Here is a 22515-nt window from a genome sequence, read left to right on the forward strand (position 1 = left end):
GTCCATAGGGTCGCAAAGAGTCAGACATGACTGAGCAACTGAACTGAACTGAAAGGAAATTCTGCCCTTCTCCCCGTAGCTCCCAACTTTTTAAATGCTGATCCCCACTCTCCACTGGAAGAATCCATAGAGAACTGAAAACTTGTGTGTGTTAGTCACTCATTGTATCTGACTCTTTGCAACCCCACAGAATGTAGCCCGCCAGGCTCCTCTGTCCATGGGATTCTCCAGACAAGAATACTGTCTTGTATTGGGTGGGTTGCCATTTCCTCCATGGGATCTTTCCGACCCAGGGATTGAACCTGGATCTCCTGCATTGCGAGCAGATTCTTTACCGTCTGAGGTGGCTCAGATTGAAAGTTTAAAATTATAGAATGCTGGAATCCTCAAACATTACAACAACAGATTTGGAGAACCACAGAATCTTAGAAAAATGGCAGTTTAGAGAAGCCATTTAGCTCAGTCTTGGAACTCAGTCTTTAGCTCACCCTTCATAGCATAAAACATCTTTTATAATGAGTCTTCTTAGACTGTGCATAAAGATCTCCCAGACTCACTTATCTTGCCTCCCTAGGGAAAAAAAAACAACACAATTCTAGCTATCCTCCCTTCTGCTGAATCCAGAAGAATACTTTCTCTCTCCAACCTGTCTGAATGGGAGGACCAAACTCACAACCGTCACCATCACAGATGATTGAGTCTAGGGACTTCCCTGGTGGTCCAGTGGTTAAGACTCCATGTTCCCAGTGCAGGGGTTCTGAGTTTGACCCTGGCCAGGAAACTAGATCCCACATGCTGCAACTAAAGATCCTGCAGCTCTTACTGCAAATAAGACCCAGGGCAGCCAAATAAATTTTTTTTTAAGTATCTAATCCTGAATGGGTGTAAGTGTGTGCATTGGGAGGTGGTCAGAATGTAAAAAAGGGGCGAAAGATGTGAGAGTTGAAAGAAGCAGCCTAGAGCTTACTCTTACTCCATGAAAGCCATTCTAGCAGCAGATCCAAGATGGAGAAGGTGGTGCTGTGTGAATCACTCAGTTTTCCCAGAGTTCCTACCATTGTGATCACAGGACCCCTCAGCCTAGACAGCCAAGTCTTAACCCAAATCTACAGGCTTCCTAGCAGATTCAATTTCCAAGCCTGAGAATCAACATACAGGTAAGGGTTTTGAGTTGTGTTCAATAACATGTGTAGGTAGAATATAATTCCCAGGAATTTTGTTTCAGGTCAGTAAAGAAACTTTATAAATATTTGGTGCAAAAGGATGGAAAACCATTATGTAGAGTATTACAGAGAGCAATCACTCGGTCATGTCTCTAGAGATGATGAGACTGGGTCTCAGAGGTGGTTCCTACATCTCAAACTTGGAAAATGAAAACACACACACACACACACCCACACACACACACCCACCAATAAAGTTCTGATAAAGTAGCACAGGTAAACTTTGGTTATTATTATTTAATATTATCTTGAGTAAAAACAGTAAAACTTGTTGAATTAAACCCTTTCAACTGAGTTGTTTCTTTTACTGTTCTAAATTTTCATTTTTCTCTTTTTTAAAAAAAGAACTAATTAATTAGGATCTGGCAAAGAGAGAGGGGGCTTCCCTGGTGGCTCAGATGGTAAAGAATCTGCCTGCGATGTGGAAGACCTGGGTTCGATCCTTGGGTTGGGAAGATCCCCTGGAGAAGGCAATGGCAACCCACTCCAATATTTTTGCCTGGAGAATCCCCATGGACAGAGGAGCCTGGCGGGCTACAGTCCATGGGGTGGCAAAGAGTCAGACACAACTGAGCGACTAAGCACAAAGAGAGAGGAGCCATCTCTGTTTTCTATCAAGGCTTTCTAAAACCGTATGCTCACCCTATTCGACAGACAGGGAAACTGAGTCCAAGAGAGTTATGTGACTCACCTGATAAAGAAAAGATGGAACTCAGATTGTATGATCCCTAAATGAAATAGCCTTAAGAAAGACATTCAACTGCTTCTCACGTCCTACCAAGACAAGCTTAACTGGAAGCTGAGCTGAGGGAGAACTGAGAGATGGGAAATATGAAGAAAGGGGTACGTCCCCCAGTAGATTTCCCTGGGTGAATTCAATCCACCTTTTTACAGGTGGGAGATTATAGGTTATATAACTACCCCCCAGATAAAGCAATCTCTTCCCTCATGACAACCATACCCAGAAAACTTGAATCCCAGGGTGTTCAGATTTCTGCAGAGTCGATTTCCCAGGATGTATTTAGGTAGGATCTGATGCCCTGGGCACAGTCCTTCGACCTGGCACCATGGAGCTGGGAGGGGCCTTCACCATCTTTCTAGCACTCTGCTTGTCTTATCTTCTCATCCTCATCGCCTGGAAACGGATGAGCAAAGGGGGAAAGCTGCCGCCTGGTCCCACACCGATCCCTTTCCTGGGGAACGTGTTGCAAGTTCGTACTGATGCCACTTTTCAGTCTTTCATGAAGGTGAGTCTGTCTACTTTCACACACCTAGAAGCAACTCATTCTATAGGAAGACAGTGTAGAAATTTCTGAATTCTATAACAAAGGCTCTTGGAAACATAACCTTAGATTTCTGGAATTCCAGAATCTTAAACTCTTGGAAACAGACTCCTAGCACATTGAAACTTAAGACCTTCAGGACTTTGGAATAACAGTAACTTCTTCTTTAAAAAGAAAAATATGTTGCATTGCACTACTTGTTAAAGAGTTTTTTTAATGTGGACCATTTTAAAAGTCATTGTTGAATTTATTATAATATTGATTCTGTTTTTCTGTTTTGGTTTTCTGGCCACAAGGCATGTGGGATCCTAGTTCCCTGAACAGGGATCAAACCCGCACCCCTTGCATAAAGTCTTAACCATGGGGCCTCCAGGCAAGTCCCTGGAATAAACAGTACCTTCTATCCTTAGACACAAGAACTCTTAGAGGCACTCTGTTGGTCTTCAGACTTTGACTCAGTATCATGAAATCTTAGGATTATTCTAGAAAAGGTAGTACTTCAGGACGAGACACACGGATCTTGGAATTCCATCTCATCTAGGTCCACTGTTTTATAGATGCGGAAAGCAAGGCTTGTAGCAGCATTGGGGGATCTTCCCCAGGATCACAGAAGCCAAGACTTCTGTGTCTCTTTATCAGTAGGCTTTCCAAGCCCAGGACTCAATTTTATCTGTTATTCCCATGTTCCTTGAAATCGCCATCTCCTAAAATCCTTGACTTGTTGTCACTTAGTACTGCAATCAGCCACCTCCTCTTATGTCTTCCTTCACTCAGCTCAAGGAGAAATATGGTCCAGTCTTCACCGTGTACATGGGTCCCCGGCCAGTGGTTGTTTTATGTGGACATGAAGCAGTGAAGGAGGCCCTGGTTGACCGAGCAGATGAGTTCAGTGGCCGTGGAGAACTGGCTTCAATAGAGCGAAACTTCCAAGGTCATGGTAGGTAACAACAACAAAAATAAAAACAAAATGTGATCACAAAGTGTAATGTACTTCTATGTCCCCGCTTCTTTGATAAGTACTCTAAATGAATTACTGCTGTGACTTCTCTGAGAGCTATTAATGTCTTCCTAATTTTGCAAATGAGGAATTTGAGAATAAGAAACAGTAGTAGTAACAGTAAGTGGTAGAATCATTTTACTTTGAACCCAAACCGTCTGACTCTAGAGGCTCGTCTGTGTTACTCATGTTATTTTTGATGGACGAATGGCACTCTTGTAATTCACCAAGCTCTCATACCCAAGCTTACTTTTTATCTTCCTATATATACACACACAGACCCAACCCATAGGTCTCTGCATCCTCCACAGACACCTTTCTAATGTTTCCTACACATCAATCTCTAATGGCTCCAGAGACAGAATTCCAGAATTCTTGCCTGGAGAATCCCATGGACAGAGGAGCCTGAAGGGCTACAGTCCATAGGATTACAAAGAGTCAGACACGACTGAGGCAACTTAGCATGCACGCACGTCTCTAACTGTCCACATCATTCAATTCCAAGCAGCCTCACACCATTTTTGATACTTTCATTCACCCATTTATCCCTATACCTTTCCTTCCATCCATCCATTTTTCCATTGATCCATACAGCCACCAAAAAAATTCATTTATTCATTAGACTTTCTATACAAATATCAGTATTTTTCCAATAAATTGACCTTTACATCATCTTCTCACTTACCCATCTAGTCATCATTTCATCCATCCATTCATTTTTCCTTCCATCATTTATCCACCTATTAATCATTCAGTCATCCATACACCTTTCCAACCATTTACCCATACATCTCCAACCATCCATCCATTAGCCCTTTACCCATCCAGAAGTCTTTCATCCATCCATTCATCAATCATTCCAGTCACAAACACTTTCTTCCATTCATTAATCTATCAAAATCATTTCATCAAATTTCCAAACATTAATTCACTGATGCATGCACATCCGGAAACTTCTAAATACTATTTACTACATAGTAACTCCTTTTGTGTGGGTATATTAGTGTACAGGTATGATCTTCTGTGAACACTTACACATACGTCTAGAGAATCCAAGTAGAACATAGAATATATAAAGTCTCCCCATTCCAATGTACTCTACATGACATTCTATCTATGCTTGTATACTAAATTGCTATAGTCATGTCCAACTCTTTGTGACCCTATGGACCCTAGCCCACCAGGCTTCTCTGTCCATGGGATTCTCCAGGCAAGAATACTGGAATGTGTTGCCATGCCCTCCTCTAGGGGATCTTTCTGACCCAGCGACGGAACTCACATCTCCTGTGGCTTCTGCATTGCAGGCAGATTCTTTACCACTGAGCCACCAGGGAAGCCCATTCTATCTATATCTCCCCCCATATTCCTAGGTATCCATCCATTATATGCAGTTATCCAGTTCCAGGTCTCTAGCCTGTAAGAAACTCTCCTTAATCTCCCACAGTCGTTACTAGCCTGATTCCTTTTCCTTCGTCTCAGTCCTGGGCTGTTTTGGGGGGTCCAGCAGGGAGGGAACTTTAGTTTCCCCATTAAACCTGGAAGGTTGAACGAGGCATCCCCGAGGGGAAAGTTTACAGCTGTCGTATCCTGGCACCCTCCCAGTCCAGCACAGAGCTGGGCACAAACAAGAGGGGAGACGGGAGCCTGACCCTGAAATCCCTGCAGGTGTCGCTCTGGCTAATGGAGAACGATGGAGGATTCTCCGACGCTTCTCCCTGACCATTCTTCGGGACTTCGGGATGGGAAAGAGGAGCATTGAGGAGCGGATCCAGGAGGAGGCCGGCTTCCTACTAGTGGAATTACGCAAGACCAAGGGTATGTGGGACACCAGCCAGGAGGGCTACAAGGGGACTTGGGGGGTGGGGGTGTAGAGAGCTCAGTCATGAGAAGATAGGCTTTAGTGGGAGAAAGTTTGGGAGTGGGAAAGGATGAAGAAGATGAAGGATTTACTGAGATTTCTAGCCAGATTCCATGTTAAAAGTTAACACTTAAAGACCCTTAGAGATCCCTTGTCCAGGGACTTGAGTCAGTGGATCTTAAGGAGTTTTTGAGCTCTTCATATCAAGTATAGATTTTGCCAATATGTGAGTTTATGCCTTTTTGTGGTGATAGGATTAAATTTATCTATCTAACTAGGTATATATTCACACATACACATACAAACACACGAAATTTGGGTAAAAACCATATAATGTAAAAATTTGCCCCTCTAACTATTTCTGAGGGCATGAGAGGATGAAATGGTTGCATGGCATCACCGAATCAATGGACATGAATGTGGGCCAACTCCAGGAGATGACGAGGGACAGGAAGGCCTGGTGTGCTGCAGTCCATGGGGTCCCCAAAAGTTGGACATTTACTGGCAACCCAACAACAACAAACTGTTCTAAGTGTACAGTTCAGTTGTGTTACATATATTTACATCGTTGTGAAAGATTTTTAGAACTTTTTCAACTTGCGAATCTGAAACATTATACCATTTCATTACATTTTTAAAGGGATCCATGATCCACCCAAAAATAAGATCTGGAATGTCTGGGTCTAATGAAAAAAGACACAGAGGCCAAGAAATACAGAGATGAATAAATTAGATACAGAAATAGAGACGAATTTCTCTACATTAGACTCTTCCCTTGGGCTCCATGGGTGCCAAATGGTCTGCATAAAGACTCTGTATACTCAGGTACCCCTAGAAATTATTTGCAAAACTAATTGTGATTATATGCATTGCTTTAGGGAAATTGTCCCCATACCCACTGGCCTGACCAGCATCTCGTTTTATAGATGGTGCAGCTGAGGCCAAGGGAAGAATTTTCTTTTAAATAGTGCAGATGGAATCATTGGTAGAGATAGGCCAAATCTAGCCATTCTTTTCTATTTTTTAGTGCATCCCTTACCTCCACTTCTTTCCAAAACTCTGTGACTCTCCAGGACAGTTCACTTCTTTTTTTTTTCTTCTTTTTTAATATTTTTGGCTGCGCTGGTTCTTCATTTCTGTGCAGGCTGTCTCTAGTTGCAGCGAGCAGGGGTTACTCTTCGTTGTGGTGTGTGGGCTTCTCATTGCAGAGCACAGGCTCTTGACGAGAGGGCTTCAGTAGCTGCAGCGCACAGGATCAGTGGTTGTAGCTCTCAGGCTCTAGAGCACTCAGGCTCAGTAGTTGTGGGGCATTGGCTTAGCGGCTTCTCAGCACGTGGAATCTTCCCAGACCAGGGATTGAACCTGTGCCCCCTGCATTGGCAGGCAGATTTTTATCCACTGTACCACAAAGGAAGTCCCAGTATAATTAACTTCTAATAACAAAAAATAAGGATTCAGCTCCACTAGCATCTCTCACATGTTTATTACATGTCAGGCACTGTGCTAAGTATTTTACATTGATAATTAACATTGAATTTTCATGAGCCAATGAGGTGGCTATTTTTTTAATCTTCACATATTTTTATCTGTTTATTTGGCTGCACCAGATCTTAGCTGAGGCACACAGGATCTTTAGTGGCAGCATGTGGGATCCAGTTCCCAAACCAGGAATTGAACTCGGGCCCCCTGCACTGGGAGCATGGAGTCTCAGCCACTGGACCACTAGGGAAGTCCCTCGGGTGCTTATTAAACCAACCTGCACATTGGGAAAGTTAGACTCAAAACACAAACATGAAATCACTATCAAATGCTATTAAGCAGTTGAGCCAGGACACATATCTGCAACTGAATGATGTCACATTCCATGTTCCTACTCATGGCCTCTAACTTCCATTATTCAGGGGCTCGCATCGAACCTACTTTCTTCCTGAGCCGCACTGTCTCCAACGTCATCAGTTCCGTCGTCTTTGGAAGTCGCTTTGACTATGAGGATGAGCAGTTCCTGAAGTTGCTGCAAATGATCAACCAGAGTTTCATAGAAATGAGCACATCCTGGGCCCAGGTGCCCATCAGCCATCTCTCTGTCCACCCCCCAACCTCTGTTAACTAAGCCCCTGCCTCTTCCTCACTAACTCCTCCCCACAATCTTGGGAGGCAAGTATCAAAGATGCCCTGGGTGTCCAAGAAGCAAATAGCCTCATGCAATTCTCAGATCCTGTGCTGGATGCTAAGCCCAGCTATTGGACTCCAGACTCAGCCCAGGCTGGCCTCTGGTACCCATTGCTAACAAACATCCCTTGCTTATTCCCCACAGTTGTATGACATGTATTCTGGAATCATGCAATATTTGCCAGGAAGACACAATCGCATCTACTACTTGATAGAGGAGCTCAAGGACTTCATTGCCTCCAGGGTCAAGATCAACGAAGCCTCGCTTGACCCCCAGAACCCTCGGGATTTCATTGATTGCTTCCTCATCAAGATGCACCAGGTCCCTCTTCCTCTGCCCCCAGTCCTTTCCTCTCATCTCTCCCATCCCTAGCGCCTACAACTTTAGACTCATCTGTAAACATATTGATGACAGTATGTCAAGCGCCAAGCATTGTTTCACCAGGTTGACTTTTATTTATAGATGAGATATAGAAACTATTAAGGTATAAACTCTTACACTCTTAAACTTTGAAGCTAAAACTTCTGAGAACATGGACACTTAAAATCGTACACCTTTCTAATCTGATACACCAGAGACTTGCAAACACAGAAACGTAGAATGCATTTTTAGAGTCTTAGAATTTGCCAAGCTGAAACATTTAAAGTCTAAGCTTTGGAATTTAAACTTTAAAATGAAAAGTTTAATGTCTTCTCAGCTTCCAATGCAGGGGGTGTGGTTTCTATCTCTGGTTAGGGAACTACGATTCCATATGCCAAGTGGTGTGGCTAAGAAATCAATTTTTTTTCCAAAAATTTTTAAAAGTTTAGTCTTAGAGATATAGCAATTTAGAAGCTTAGTAACTCTGCATCATGGATTCTTAGGATCTTATAAATTTAGGAATTTCTATTTTTCTACTGTAGAACCTCTATAGTCGGCAGGTGTTTTGTTTTTGACAAACAGATATTTGATTGAAATTTGACCTTTGTTTATTTTTTATTTATTGGTTTGGCTGCGTTGGGTCTTAGTTGCAGCATGTGCGCAAGAGCTCAGTATTTCCAAAGCACATGGGATCTTACTTCCCCGACCAGGGATCAAACCTGCAACCCCTGAATTGCAAGGCAGATTCTTCAGCACTGGACCACCAGGGAAGTCCTTCAGCAGTTTGAAATCATGTACCCTAATGTCTTAGAACTTTCAAATCTGACAAGGCAATCTCCACTTCCCTCTCCCTCATTCTCCCCATTGTTCACTACACTCCAACTATCCTGGCAGCTACACTGGCCCCCTCTTTGTTGTTCCTCACCAGACACACCTCTGCCTCAGGACCTTTGCTCTGACTGTTTCCTCTCCCAGATACTCATCTGGTTCACCCATCTATCGTTTTCACAAAGCCCTACCTTATACACAGGGAGAAAACAAGATGAAGGCAGAAGATGGTGAGTCTATTTATCATCTCTCTCATTTTCAGGATAAAAACAACCCCCACACAGAATTCAACCTCAAGAATTTGGTCCTGACCACCCTCAACCTCTTTTTCGCTGGCACTGAGACAGTGAGCTCTACACTCCGCTATGGATTGCTGCTCATGATGAAGCATCCTGAGGTGGAAGGTGAGTGTCCACCTGAGCCGCTTACCTGGCAGACCTCATTCCCCACAGGAAAGAAGACATCATCCTGAAACTTTACAATCACACAGCTTTCAACTCTTCACACTTTAGAACCTCAGGATGTGGAATCTCAGAATCTCTGGCTTGGAAAGTCATTTAATTTCATCTTCTGCTTGGTGCCTGTCATGGTTTCTTATCCAATACTTTGGCCACCTGATGCAAAGACCCTGATGCTGGGAAAGATTGAAGGCAAAAGGAGAAGGGGGCGGCAGAGGATGAGATGGTTATAGATAGCATCACTGACACAATGGACACGAATCTGAGCAAACTCTGGGAGACGGTGAAGGACAGGGAAGCCTGGCATGTTATAGTCCATGAGGTCACAAAGGGTCATGACTTAGTGACTGAATTACAAGAAGAAGATAGTTTCTTATGTGGTGAGTTATGAGCAACTTAGTAGCTTAAAGCCACAATAATCTATTATCTTAACAGTTCTGGACTTCAGGAGTTCAAATAGGCTTTCACTGGGTCAAACCAGGGTTGATCTGACTCCTTGCCTTTTCCAACCTCTGGAACTGTATTTCTTGCATTCCTGGGCTCCAGTTCCAAAGTCAGCAGCATTGCATCTTCAAATCTCTCTTTGTATCCATTGTCACATCTCCTTCTCTGACTCTGACCTTTCTGCCTCCTTCTTATACAAACACTTGTGGTTACTTTTAGAGTCAATATGGATTATTCAGAATAATCTCCCCATCTCAAAACCCTTAAGTTAATTATATCTGCAAATTGTCCTTGGTCATGGAAGGTAACATCCCCAGGTTCCAGGGATTAGAAGGTAGTATCCTTGATGGCCATTATTTGGCCAACTATAGTGGCAGAATCAAATAGAATCCATCGCCAGTAAACTGTAATCTGGTCTGGTTGGGTAACTCCAGTAATGAGAAACTCATTTACTCACCAAAGGAAAAATCCCAGTTTTGGCCCCTCTCCCTTCTAATGTGGCTTCTCCAGTGAATCAGCAGTAAAGAATCTGCCTGCAATGCAGGAGATGCGAATTCGATCCCTGAGTCAGGAAAATCTCCTGGAGGAGGGAATGGCAACCCACCCTAGTATTCATGCCTGGAGAATCCCATGGACAGAGGAGCCTGGCAGACTATGTATAGTCCATAGGGTCACAAAGAGTTGGACACAACTGATTACCTGAGCATACCTTCTAACGTAATTCAAAACAAACTAACAAATTTCTCTTGTTACAGACAATGGGAGAGACTAACATTTCCATTCAGACTCATCTAGTTTCTCCTTCATTGTCTGAGTTGTCTTTTACTAATATAAATCATCTAATATCTAATGGACACCTCAATCACTTGCATACTGGATTACATGTGCAATTTACAACTCCATGGGCTTTATGCATTGTTGTTGTTGTTCAGTCACTAAGTCGTGTCTGACTCTTTGTGACCCCATGGACCGCAGCACACCAGGTTTCTCTGTCCTTCAGTATCTCCAGATACGTCTTTCCAGAGTTTGCTCAAACTCACCATTGAGTCAGTGGTGCAATCCAACCATCTCATCCTCTGTTGCCCTCTTCTCCTCCTGCCTTCAATCTTTCCCAGCATCAGAGTCTTTTCCAGTGAATTGGCTTTTTGCATCAGATGGCCAAAGTATCAGAACCCCAGCTTCAGCATCAGTTCTTCCAGTGAATATGCAGGGTTGGTCTCCTTTAGGAATGACTGGTTTGATCTTCTTGCTGTCCAAGGGACTCTCAAGAGTCTTCAGCACCACAATTCAGAAGCATCAATTCTTTGGCACTAAGCCTTCTTTATGGTCCAACTCTCACATCTGTACGTGACTACTGGAAAGAGTGTTTATTAGCCCCACCAATGTGTCCACAGTTAAGAATAAAGAGACAGTCCAAATACATACAGAGCTGAAGACACAAACCTATGACCCAATCCTGGCCTCCAGAAACACCTCCTGCATCTTTGTCTGCTGTGTGTTCTGGTTTTTTCCAGCCAAGATCCATGAAGAGATTGACCAGGTGATTGGACCACACCGGATCCCAAGTGTCGATGACCGGGCCAAGATGCCCTACACAGATGCCGTGATCCACGAGATCCAGAGACTTACAGATATCGTGCCCATGGGCGTCCCCCATAATGTCATCCGGGACACTCATTTCCGAGGCTACCTTCTGCCCAAGGTGGAGCTGCACCTCCCCTGTCATCCCCGCCTCCCCCTGTACCCCACTGTACCCCCACTCCTCCTGGGTCCCTGCCATTCTCCAGACTCCAACACTGATTTCTCCTAACTGAACCCATCTTCACCCCAGGGTACCGACGTCTTTCCTCTTCTTGGCTCTGTCCTCAAAGACCCCAAATACTTCCGCTACCCAGATGCCTTCTATCCACAACACTTCCTGGACGAGCAAGGCCACTTCAAGAAGAATGAAGCCTTTGTGCCTTTTTCCTCTGGTAGGTGTCTATGGTCTGAGTCCCCCCACCCCCAACAGTTCTGCAGAAACACGCTAGATATGTCCCCCAATCATTAGTCTGTATTTGACATTCAGGTTTGAATGGGAAGCTGGGTGCTATTTCATAGACTCATACAATACTAGAATCCCAGAATTCCAGAATGATGGAATATCAGGACCATGGACTCTGATAATTAGAAAAGTAATAGCACTAAATAGAGGCCAGCATATTTTTTCTAAGGGCCAAAATATAAAATATTTTAGGTTTCGCTGGTCTTTGAACTATGCAGTCTACACCATTGTACTGTGAAAGCACCCATAGACATTCATAAATAATGATGCTGATACTGAGTCGTGTCTGACTCTTTGCAACCCCATGAGCTGTTGCCCACCAGGCTCATCTGTCTGTGGAATTTTCCAGGCCAGAATACTGGAGTGGGTTGCCGTTTCCTCCTCCAGGGGATCCTTCCGTCCCAGGGATTGAACCCATGTCACCTGTGTCGCAGGCAGGTTCTTTACCTGCTGAACCATCCTGGGGAATTCTCTGGTGATCCAGTTGTTAGGACTCCAAGCTTCCACAGCATGGGGCCAGGTTCAATCCCTGGTGGGGGAAATAAGATCCTGAAAGCTGCATGGCATGGCCAAAAAACAATAAAAAGAAAAAAGCATGTCTGTGATGGATGCAGAATAAAAAAAAACTATGCACATTAACACTTGAATTTTAATTTTCACATGTCACAAAATATTATTTTTCTTCTGATTTTTTAACCACTTAAAAATGTTAAAAGATTCTTATTTTGCTGACAGTATAAAACAGGGAGCAGGAAAGATACATCCAATGAACAGCAGCTTGGTAACTCATAATACAATGTCTTTGAAAAATCGCATTTTAAGTGTAAGCTATATTGAACCTGGTGTCAGTGCAGCACACTCCACCACTTACAAACACCATCAGTGGGGCCATGAATGAGTTACTTCAGCTCCCTGTCTGTGAAATGGAGACTAATCTCTCCAAAGCATTGGAAGAGTGATTGACAAACAGTAAGCACTATTGTTATTAAAATTTTTATTGGAGTATAGTTGATTTACAAGGTAGTGTTAGAATTTGCTGTAGAGCAAAGTGAATCAGTTACACACACACATATATATATATATATATATTCACTTCTTTTTTTTTTTTTTGGTAGATCAAGCACTATCTAAGTGTGAGCTTTTGTTTTCCCTCACCAGTGTCTGGCACCTTGTAGGCACTTCCTAAACCTTTAAAAGAACCAGAAATGAAAAGACTTTAAATGCATGGATCCTTTACAACCATTCGGTCTTACAATCTGTTGGAATGTGTGCCGTCAGTGAAGTAGCTTCCACGTGTTGAGCCCCCTATACGTGGAAGATCCTAGCGGAGCATTAACTGTAGAAACCCACTGCATCTTTATGATAACCCTAAAAAGTGGGTATTATCATGACCCCAGAGATACAGCGGAGGCAGCTGAGGCTGAGCGGTGGTGAGACCGGAACCCTCTCCATGATTCCGGGTCTGCCTCTCCCCACTATTCCCCCCGCCCCCTTTCTCCCCTCTCTGTGCCCACAGGAAAACGCATCTGCCTGGGCGAGGCCATGGCCCGCATGGAACTCTTCCTCTACTTCACCTCCATCCTTCAAAACTTCTCCCTCCGCTCTCTGGTACCACCTGCTGACATCGACATCACGCCCAAGGTCTCAGGCTTTGGCAACATCCCTCCGACCTACGAGCTCTGCTTCATGGTCCGCTGAGCGCCCCCTATTGGACGTGGAAGGAACCGTCGGAGAACAGAGCTCTGCCCAAGTGTCCAGGCGCACCCGACCTCTTCATCCCCCTTCAATTCTCACAACGATCCTAAGAGAAGGCACTATTACACTGTCACGGGACACTGGTCAGCAGGGGTCATCCCAAAATATGGAGCTGTATACCTTCTACATCCAGCAGAAAAGCAATGCCCTGGCCGAGACTTTGGCAAAAGCTTGCAGATTTTAAGTTCATTTGTTCACCTCCACCTAGGTTTCTACCTGTACCAAATTCTTATTGTAGACCTCCATGTCGTTATGCTGTTCCGTTGACCTTTCCCCAGTAATGACCAAAGGTATATAATGAAGAATAAACATAATAAAATTTTCAAATGGTGTTATGCATTAGAAAAGCAAAGTAGGGGATTTCCCTGGTAGTCCAATGGGTAAGACTCTGAGCTCCCAGTGCAGGGGAGCTGACCAGAAAACTAAATCCCACAAGCTACAACTAAGAGCTTGCAGGCCGCAACTAAGACCTGCTGCAGCCAAATAAATAATTTCTCAAAAAAAAAGGAGAAAAGAAAAAAGAATTCCAGAATTAGAATTTTAAATCGGTGGCATGGGTGGTTTCATAAGGCTATAAGGAGCAAGCTGTTCAGGTATCTGGAGAGGGAATGTTCCTGGCAGAACAATTAAAAAGGGGAGAGCCGTGAGGCAAAAGACTGGCTGTGTGCTCATGAACCCACAAGCAGACAGGTACGGCTGGAGTAGAGGAGGAAGGGAGAGCATAGGAGTGAATGAAATGAAGGCAAAGGGTTAAAGGGCCAGATTATGTGGGGCCTTCGTGAGGACTTGAGTGCAATGGAGGTCTTTGGGAAGGTTGGAGAACATAAGATGACAGGTATTGACATGTTTTAAATGGCTTGTGCCAGCTGTTAGTCAATGAATAAACTGAGGGAGGGAGTAAGGACCAGAGCAAGGACCAACTAGGAAGCTACGACAAGCAGCAGTGTTGACTCAGACGCAGTAGAACCAGTGGAGGTGGGGAGAAGATGACAGATTTGTAATTTATTACGATGCACCAGACTGCAGGGGCTTCCCAGGTGGCTCAGTGATAAAGAATCCGCCTACCAACACAGGAGACACAAGAGACACAGATTCAATTCCTGGGTCAGGAAGATCCCCTGGAGAAGGAAATGGCAACCCACTCCAATGTTCCTGCCTGGAGAATCCCATAGACAGAGGAGCCTGGTGGGCTACATACAGTCCATGGGGTTGCAAAGAGTCAGACACATCTGAGAGACTAAACAAAAACATGACAGTGCATTTGCTACTGTATTGAAGGTAGGGCATGAGAGAAAGAGGGGGTTCAAGCATCACTCTAGGGATAACAGCTCATCCTTTACAGCTTCCTTCTCACCATGACACCCCCCGCCAGAGACTCCCAAGTCCCCTAACAGCCAAGGTTCCTGTTTTTAATCAACATCAAATGTCATTGGCTATTTTAAGTAGAAAAGTCTGCTGGCTATTGGAAGATGATTGGTTTGCTCACAAAATCTATGTGAATTGTGGACAGCCAGGCTAAGAATATGAGTAGCGAAAAAACAGCTGGGTCAGGAGAACATTACCCAAAGGAATGACCAGAATCATCTGGTGAGGGGCTGCTGCTGCCATCGCCACCCACCCAGCCCCCAGGCACTGAACACGACTGCCTTGGAACTCTTGACCCATTGAAGCCACTGTGGACAACTTCCTAATTTGTCTGTGTTTTCGTGTCACTTCCTCCAGCAAGAGTCAAAGTTCCCAGCAGGATGATCCAGTTAGCCAAGCCACAGTCAGGATGTGGTGAGGAAGAATTCATGGTACCCATTCAGGGGCTGTGGCTGGAGGCAAAGACTTTCCTCTGATAAAGAGACATACAATAGGGGATTTTCTCAAAACTGGAAGAGAGTTTTGAGACAGGGTATGGGCTTCCCAGGTGGTACTAGTGGTAAAGAACCCGTCTGCCAATGCAGAAGACATAAGAGACACGGGTTTGATTCCGGGGCCGGGAAGATCCCCTGGAGGAGGGCACGGCAACCCAGGCCAGTATTCTTGCCTGGGAAATCCCATGGACAGAGGAGCCTGGGGGGCTGCAGTCCATGGGGTTGCAAAGAGTCAGACATGACTGAAGCGACTTAGCATGCATGCATACACACGATAGAGAACAAATGCCATGATGGACAACAGGTAAACTGAGTCTTCTGGGAAAACAGAGGTTTAGACACAGCTGGGAGTGCATCATTTTATTGGAGGGCAATGTGTGTGAAAGACAAAAGAGGAAGAAAGTAGAATGGGTCAGGAAGAGTCTTCAGACCAGGGTATAGATCTGACATCCATGAAAGGAAAGCCGGGAGGAAGACGAGTCGGGCAATAAGAGACTAAAACCACCAGTTACTGGAAGGGTGTGGAAACTGCCCCGAGACAAGGTGGATCCTGAAGGTGCTGTGGCTAGAGGCAGTCATCTCACTGCACTCCTTGCAGCTAAATGGCAAGTTCTTTCTCGAAGGGAGATCTTAATGGCTCATCTCCATGCCCGCCACAGACACAGACATACAAACACACATCATTAACACACACATTTGGTACATCTTTGATGAACATAGAACTTTAGATCTACAAATACCCTTATACGTGTACAGGCCAATGGTCATCTAACATTTTTAGTTATGAAAAATCTTGCTCAACTTATCTTATGTACAACTTTAATACATGAAACAGGGCAGAGAATTGCTGGACTTTCTCTGGGAAGAACTCAAGACCCTCAAGAGAGCCTTCATTTATTGATGAGGAGAGTCAAATTAGAAACTTCCCAGAAATTCCAAGGGCTATTCATTCAACATTCAACACACATTCCTATTCTAAATAGGGCCCTGTAGAAGGACCTGATTACATAATGATGACGAGGTTACATTCATTCAGTGACCACACGGGACTCACAGTCCAGTGAGACAGACTGACTTATTTCGGGACAGTAACAGCCAGAGTGGCCAAGACTCTGATGAAAGGACAGGATAGTGTCAAAGGTTATGATGTAAGAAAAGAAGCCCAAGGGTTTGGGGTGACACCAGGTAGTATGAATAAGGTTTGAGAGGGGACGTCCCTGGCAATCCAGTAGTTAGATCATGCTTCCAATGCAGGGGGCGAGGGTTCCATCCCTGGTCAGGGAACTAAGATCTCATATGCCAAACAGTATCAGTTCAGTTCAGTCACGAATGGCAAACCACTTCAGTATTCCTGTCTTGCCTTGAGAACCCCATGAACAGTAGGAAAAGGCCAAGTGGTATGGCTAAAATTAAAAAAAAAAAAAAAAAAAGATTGGAGAGTTGATGTATCTTTCTATTTCCTTGGAGTAAATTCCCCTCAGAAACTAGGTGAATCAATTGTCTTTATATGTCACTGGTAGGAAGAACCAATCAGGATATATGAGTCAGAGCGAACATTTTCTTTGCTTTTTTTTTTTTATTTTGGTCTTTTTGAGAAGTTTTTTTTTTTTTTCTTCTCTTTTTTAAAGTTTATTTTTGGTTGTGCTGGGTCTTCACTGCTCTGTGGGGCTTCCTCTAGTTGCGGTGAGCAGGAACCACTCTTTATTGAGGTGTGTGGGCTTCTCACTGCAGTGGCCTGTTTCATTTCAGAGCACAGCCTCTAGGCACACAGGCTTCAGTAGATGCAGCTTGAGGTTGCTAGAGCTTGGGCCCAGGAGTTGTGGCTCACAGGCTTAGTTACCCTGTGGTCTGTGAAATCTTTCCAGACCAGGGATGGAAACTTCATCCTCTGCTTTGGCAGGCAGATTCTTATCCACTGTACCACTTCCCTTTCAGGGAAGTCCTGAAAAGTTTTAATGAGATATTCACGGGTCATAAAAGTCCACCCACTTAAAGTGTACAATTAAATGTTCTTTGATACATTCATAGATAGATGCAATCATCACCACAGTCGATTTGAGAACATTTTCATCACCTCAAAAATAAGGAACTCCCTGCTGGTCCAGTGGTTAATACTCTGTGCTTCCATTGCAGGGGGCACAGGTTCGAACCCTAGTCTGGAAACTAAGATCCCACATGCCTGCCTCACAATGTGGCAAAATAATAATAAACTTCATACCTTCTAGATGTCACTCCTCTACTCTGTCACCCCACTCCCCATCCTAAGCAACAATTAATCTACTTTCTATCTCTATAGGTTCTCTATTCTTGACTTTCATGTAAATGGAATCATACAATCATGTGATCGTTTGTGTGACTAGCTTCTTTTGCCTAGCATAATGTTTTCAAGTTTCCTGCTAGTGATAGTATGGAACAGTACTTTATTCTTTTCCATGGCTGAATAAAATTCAATTGTATAGATACACCATATTTTTCTTATCCATTTTTCTGTTAATGGATGTATTAACTTGCTAAGCCTGGTAGCTTCCTAGTGTAAACAGAGTTGGTCACTCAGCTGTGTCCAACTCTTTGTGACCCCATGGACTGTAGCCCACCTGGCTCCTCTGTTCATGGAATTCTCCAGGGAAGAATAGTGGAGCAGGTGGCCATTTCCTTCTTCAGGGGATCTTCCTGACTCAGGGCTCGAACCCAGGTCTCCTACATTGCAGGCAGATTCTTTACTGTCTGAGCCACCAGCGAAGCCCAAGGAACCAATGGAAAAGCGTCCTAGGTACCATGTCCAAGTATCACAAACTGGGTGGCTTAAAAAAGAAACCCAGAAACTTTGGCCATGGCTCATGACTTGAAGTAACCTCCACTGGCCTTCAAAGTCAAACATTCTGGGGGCTCATCTTCCTGCTGCTGGACTTCCTGGTTGGGGAGTGAGGTTTGGAACCTCTTGGTCCTTGGCAAGCATCTCTACAATTGTAATTATCCTCCTGTTTGTGGGTTGCCCACCTGGGGGTATAGGTCTTGACTACACTACATTTCTGCCTCTGCTACCCACCTCATTGTGGTTCCTTCTTTATACTTGTAGCTGAAGATCTTTTCTGCTAGTCTTCAACCTTTCTTATCAATTGTTGCTCTGTAAATAGTTGTAATTTTGGTGTGTCTGTAGAAGAAGGTATGCTCAGGGTCTTCCTGCTCTGCCATCCTGGCCACTTCAGCAGGTGTTCTATGAACGGTTGCTTAATATATGAACCATCTGTCCAAATTTTCTCTCCATTTCCCTGTCCTACACCGAATAGTCCCTCAAGAGCACAGCTCTTTTTTTAAGACTCACTCCAATGCAAGTTACTCATTCAACCACTTCCAAAGAGTCTCAGGATCAGAATTAGAGTCAATACCTCTTGTATCTCAACACCATTTTGACATCCTTGAGCATAGACATAACAGGTGCTTTTTTAAGTTTTGCCTGCTAAACTCCAAAATTAGGGTCATGCTAGGGTTGTTCTCCATCAATTGCCTTTTTTCTTGAGTATGGTTATATTTTCCTGTGTCTTCATATACCTAGTAATTTTGGATTTTGTCCTGTATTGTTGCAAGTGATACATGGTAGAGACTCTGAGTTCTGTGATGTTCTGTTGAAGAACACTGATTTGTTTCATTTTCAGGGAACAGTTAACTTGGCTGAGCTCAAATGTTCAGCTCTGAAATCTTATTTCAGTTCTTTTAGTCTTAGCTGATACCACTTGGAATTTTCTAGCACATAAATAGTTCACAAAGCAGTCTGAAATTTGGACAGTGTTTATACAAACTTTGGGGGCTGCCCCTCTCTGTCGCTCTCCTTTTTCGATATTTTGCCATCACTACCATCAGATGTTATAATTACCCTAAACTCTGTTCCTTGATCCTTCAAGTCAGAAAAATTCCAATTTTTCTCTCTGGGTTTTATCTGCCTCCATGGCACCTTCCAGGGCGCCTGCTTTCAGGCCCATATGTGTGTGTGTGTGTGTGTGTGTGTGTGTGTGTATTACACACAAAACACGAAATTATCTTCCTCTAGCCCCCTTCAGTATCTGCCTGCTTTATTCACTATCCAGAAATTTCAGGGAATTGGGTTTTTTAATGTTTTATTCTGAATTTATAGTTGTTATTTTCAAGATGCTTGATCCTATGTGGGTGCTCAGTCACTCAGGCAAGTCCAACTCTCTATGACCCCATGGACTGTAGCCCGCTGGGCTCCTCTGTCCATGGAATTCTCCAGGCAAGAATCTTGGAGTGGGTTGCCATTCCCTTCTCCAGAGGATCTTCCCAACCCAGGAATTAAACCCATCTCTCTTGTGTCTCCTCCATTGGCAGGTAGGTTCTTTACCACTTGCGTCACCTAGGAAGCCCTGTTTGACCCCATAGAAGCTATTCAACCATTACCAGAATCAGAAACTCCTCAGAGCACTTCCAAAGTATGACCACTCAACCCACTTGTAAATTTTGTTTTTCTTTTTTCGAGTCTGCCTCCTTCATCCCTGTTGTCATCTGGCAAACTTTCCCCCTCTCTCTACTCTAAGACCTGCCATTCTTCTGGGAAGGAGGCATTTCGGTGGCCATAGGTGTGAGCTGTCCAAACAAACAAAAAAAACCTTGGCTTTCTTTGACCTTCTCTTTCACTGCATTCCAACCAACACTCTTGTTCAACCCACCCTAATTCCTGTCATCACTGAAATCTGAAACACAACCATTTCACTCCCTGACCAAAGCCTCTTATTCTCTAGGCTCACTTACCATTTCACTGCCCATGACCTGGAATGGTAACACTGGTTGACCGAATCTTTGGTTAATGTTCCAAAGAATGCAAACTCGATAGAATGTTAAGTCTCCTTCCTATTAAGATACCTTTTAAACATATATTTTAACATTTTGGATTTTTTTTTTTCAAAAAAAAGTTTTTTAAAAATGACAGGCTATCAGGGGCAGTTTTTTGATCATTCATAAAGAAAAAAAGGTAGGATTTGGCAGTCTAGAGTGATGGTGAAGAGTATGGAATTTAGAATCACACAAGACCATGTCCAGACTCTATCTTCATTGGCAATAAAACCCAAAGCAACTCACTTCCAACTCTTTGGGTCTTACTTAGCTCATTTGCAAAATGGGACTGACAAAACCAACACCATAGGCTTGCTATGAGAACTGTAATAAGATCAGACTCATTAAAAATTTCATATATTAAGATGATAAGTTCAATGAATGATATCATTATCACAGTACTAGTATTTAAAATTTAAAACAAGAAGGCTCACTTAAGCTTCTTTTTGGGGGAACTCCCTGGCAGTGCAGTGGTTAGGATTCTGTGCTTTCACTGCTGAGGGTGCCGGTTCGATCCCTGGTCAGGGAACTAAAACCCCATAAGCCACACAGAGTGGCCCCAAAAAGGAGAAAAAACAAAACAAAAGATTCTCATTTGGAACTTGTTCAAAGTGGTGGTTTCTCAATCCTGTGACTGTCCCAAGTGCCGCTGAACTGTTTGCTTTAAAGGGTTCATTTTAAGTTCTGCACATTTCACTTCAACTTTGAAAAAAGACTTCCTTGCAGGCATGAGCCAGGTTTTTCCTAAGAGTTTTGGGTCAGGCTAGCAGGAAGAGGATGGAAAGTTGATGGATATGGTTGGGAGAAAGAGGGGTGTTGCTGTGAAATATATCTGTTGTGCTCCATTTGCCTCACACATCCAAGACCTAGCTTGGACCACCCCGCTCTCGCTTGGACCACCCCGCTCTCTTCCCTTATTGTGAACTCATCCCACAAGACCCAGTTTAAACGACATGACACCTCCTCTACCAAGCCTTCCCAATCCTCAACCCTAAGTGGCAATTTATTACTAAAAATTACTAACTAATCCTAATGGCATCATTGAGGCCTTTAATTTATCCAGGTCTGCTCTCCCACTAGTCTAAGAAATCCCTAAGCACAGGGACTATGCCATGGTTCAACATTCCAAAGTTGAGCTCGTTTTTCTCTTGCCTCAGACCTGTTCTTGACCTGTCTCCCCAAACCAATAAATAACACTACCATCTCTCCCCCACACTAGACTCTTCCTTCAGCCTCACCCCAGTACAGCCAACACAGAATCAAGGAAGAAATAGTTCTTCCTTCTGTACCTTTCTCCATCCCATTCCTCTCTCTCCATCCTCATAGTCCTGTCCTCTCTCACCTGGTTTCCTGTATGAGTCACTTCCTCATCTCTTGGCCTGTAGTCTCATCTCCAAAAATTTGAAAAATCTTTCTAAAACACAAATCTGACCATTTAGTTCCTCTGCTTAAAAGCCTTCTGTGATCCCCTGCAGCTTCAGGACAGAGTCCAAACTCCCCACCCCCGCACCCGATCCCCAGATCCAACTCCTGCTCATGGCTCCAGACTCATCAGTAAACACGGCCCCAGATCTCTGTGCTCCTAACAGCTCTCATCCACACTCCGCAGGCCTCTGGGCCTTTATACAAGCTGACTCTGCCAGCAACTCTCCCTCCCTATCCTCCCATTGAAGAGTCCCTACTGAGGCCTCTAGTGGCTAACCCAGAACCTACAGGGTTGAATCAAGTGCCATTTCTGGACTCGGACAGACACCTCTGCCTCCTTCATCCCAGCCCTGACCCCTCTCCCTGTGTCTCCATCTTGACCTTGACCCCTCTGCCCATGTCCCCCCATCCTGATCTTGACCCCTCTGCCTGAGTCCCACTATCATGGCCTTGACCCCTCTAGCCGTTCCTCCTCCTCCCAGCACTATCCATTCTGGGCTGTCGTTGTCTGGCGACTGATCTGTCTCCCCCTCTGGAGAAAAAGCTCCATGAAGGCAGGTCCCAGGGCTGTCTTGGCCACCCTGTGCCCTGAGCATCACCCAGCATAGGCCGGCATGAAGCAGTGGGTTCTGTGAACACTGGTCAAATGCCTCTATTAAAAGACTTAATTAGGAGCCTGGGGATAATACCGTGGGAAAGAGAATTTCCTGAGAAGCTGATTCAATGGGAGTAACCTACCTCAGAATGATCTCAGGACACACACCTGTCCTACGGAGGCTTTTTCTACCTAATATGATCCTTAAAAACTGAAGGAAGTAATATCCTGAAAAATAAGGGAACTGTTTGTTTTTTAAGAAGAGACGTGGAGCTGGGCCAGGGCTCTTGGAATCCAAACACAGGGAAGCACAAGCAGAGCTGATGTTCCCATGTTTGCAGCGTGGCTCGCACGCTTACATACACCAGAATACA

At 44.2% G+C, this 22515-nt stretch overlaps 1 protein-coding gene and 1 long non-coding RNA gene across 2 annotated transcripts; one reads left to right on the top strand and one right to left on the bottom strand.

The window, feature by feature from the left end:
- Positions 1-6674: 6674 nt before the first annotated feature.
- LOC122421632 lies at positions 6675-10717 on the bottom strand. The gene is made up of 4 exons (XR_006263536.1): positions 10662-10717; positions 9149-9353; positions 7282-7372; positions 6675-6732 (listed from the first exon to the last, which is right to left on the bottom strand). It is a non-coding gene; the product is annotated as an uncharacterized LOC122421632 (long non-coding RNA).
- Positions 10718-10876: 159 nt separating this feature from the next.
- On the top strand, positions 10877-13503 carry LOC122421631 (putative inactive cytochrome P450 2G1). Its single transcript, XM_043437792.1, has 3 exons — positions 10877-11323; positions 11453-11594; positions 13182-13503. The coding sequence occupies exons 1-3, from the start codon at positions 11207-11209 to the stop codon at positions 13361-13363; spliced, it is 441 nt and encodes a 146-aa protein (XP_043293727.1). The 5' UTR covers positions 10877-11206; the 3' UTR covers positions 13364-13503.
- The last annotated feature ends 9012 nt before the right edge of the window (positions 13504-22515 follow it).

The sequence above is a fragment of the Cervus canadensis genome, chromosome 18 (assembly GCF_019320065.1).
Source record: "Cervus canadensis isolate Bull #8, Minnesota chromosome 18, ASM1932006v1, whole genome shotgun sequence".
In the NCBI taxonomy this organism is placed as follows: Eukaryota; Metazoa; Chordata; class Mammalia; order Artiodactyla; family Cervidae; genus Cervus; species Cervus canadensis.

Excerpts from the sequence above, each read along its gene's own strand:
- LOC122421631 (XM_043437792.1), top strand. The coding sequence starts at position 11,207 with ATGCCCTACACAGATGCCGTGATCCACGAGATCCAGAGACTTACAGAT. Across the intron at positions 11,324-11,452 it reads GAGGCTACCTTCTGCCCAAG|GGTACCGACGTCTTTCCTCT; the intron begins GTGGAGCTGCAC and ends TCTTCACCCCAG. Across the intron at positions 11,595-13,181 it reads CTTTGTGCCTTTTTCCTCTG|GAAAACGCATCTGCCTGGGC; the intron begins GTAGGTGTCTAT and ends CTGTGCCCACAG.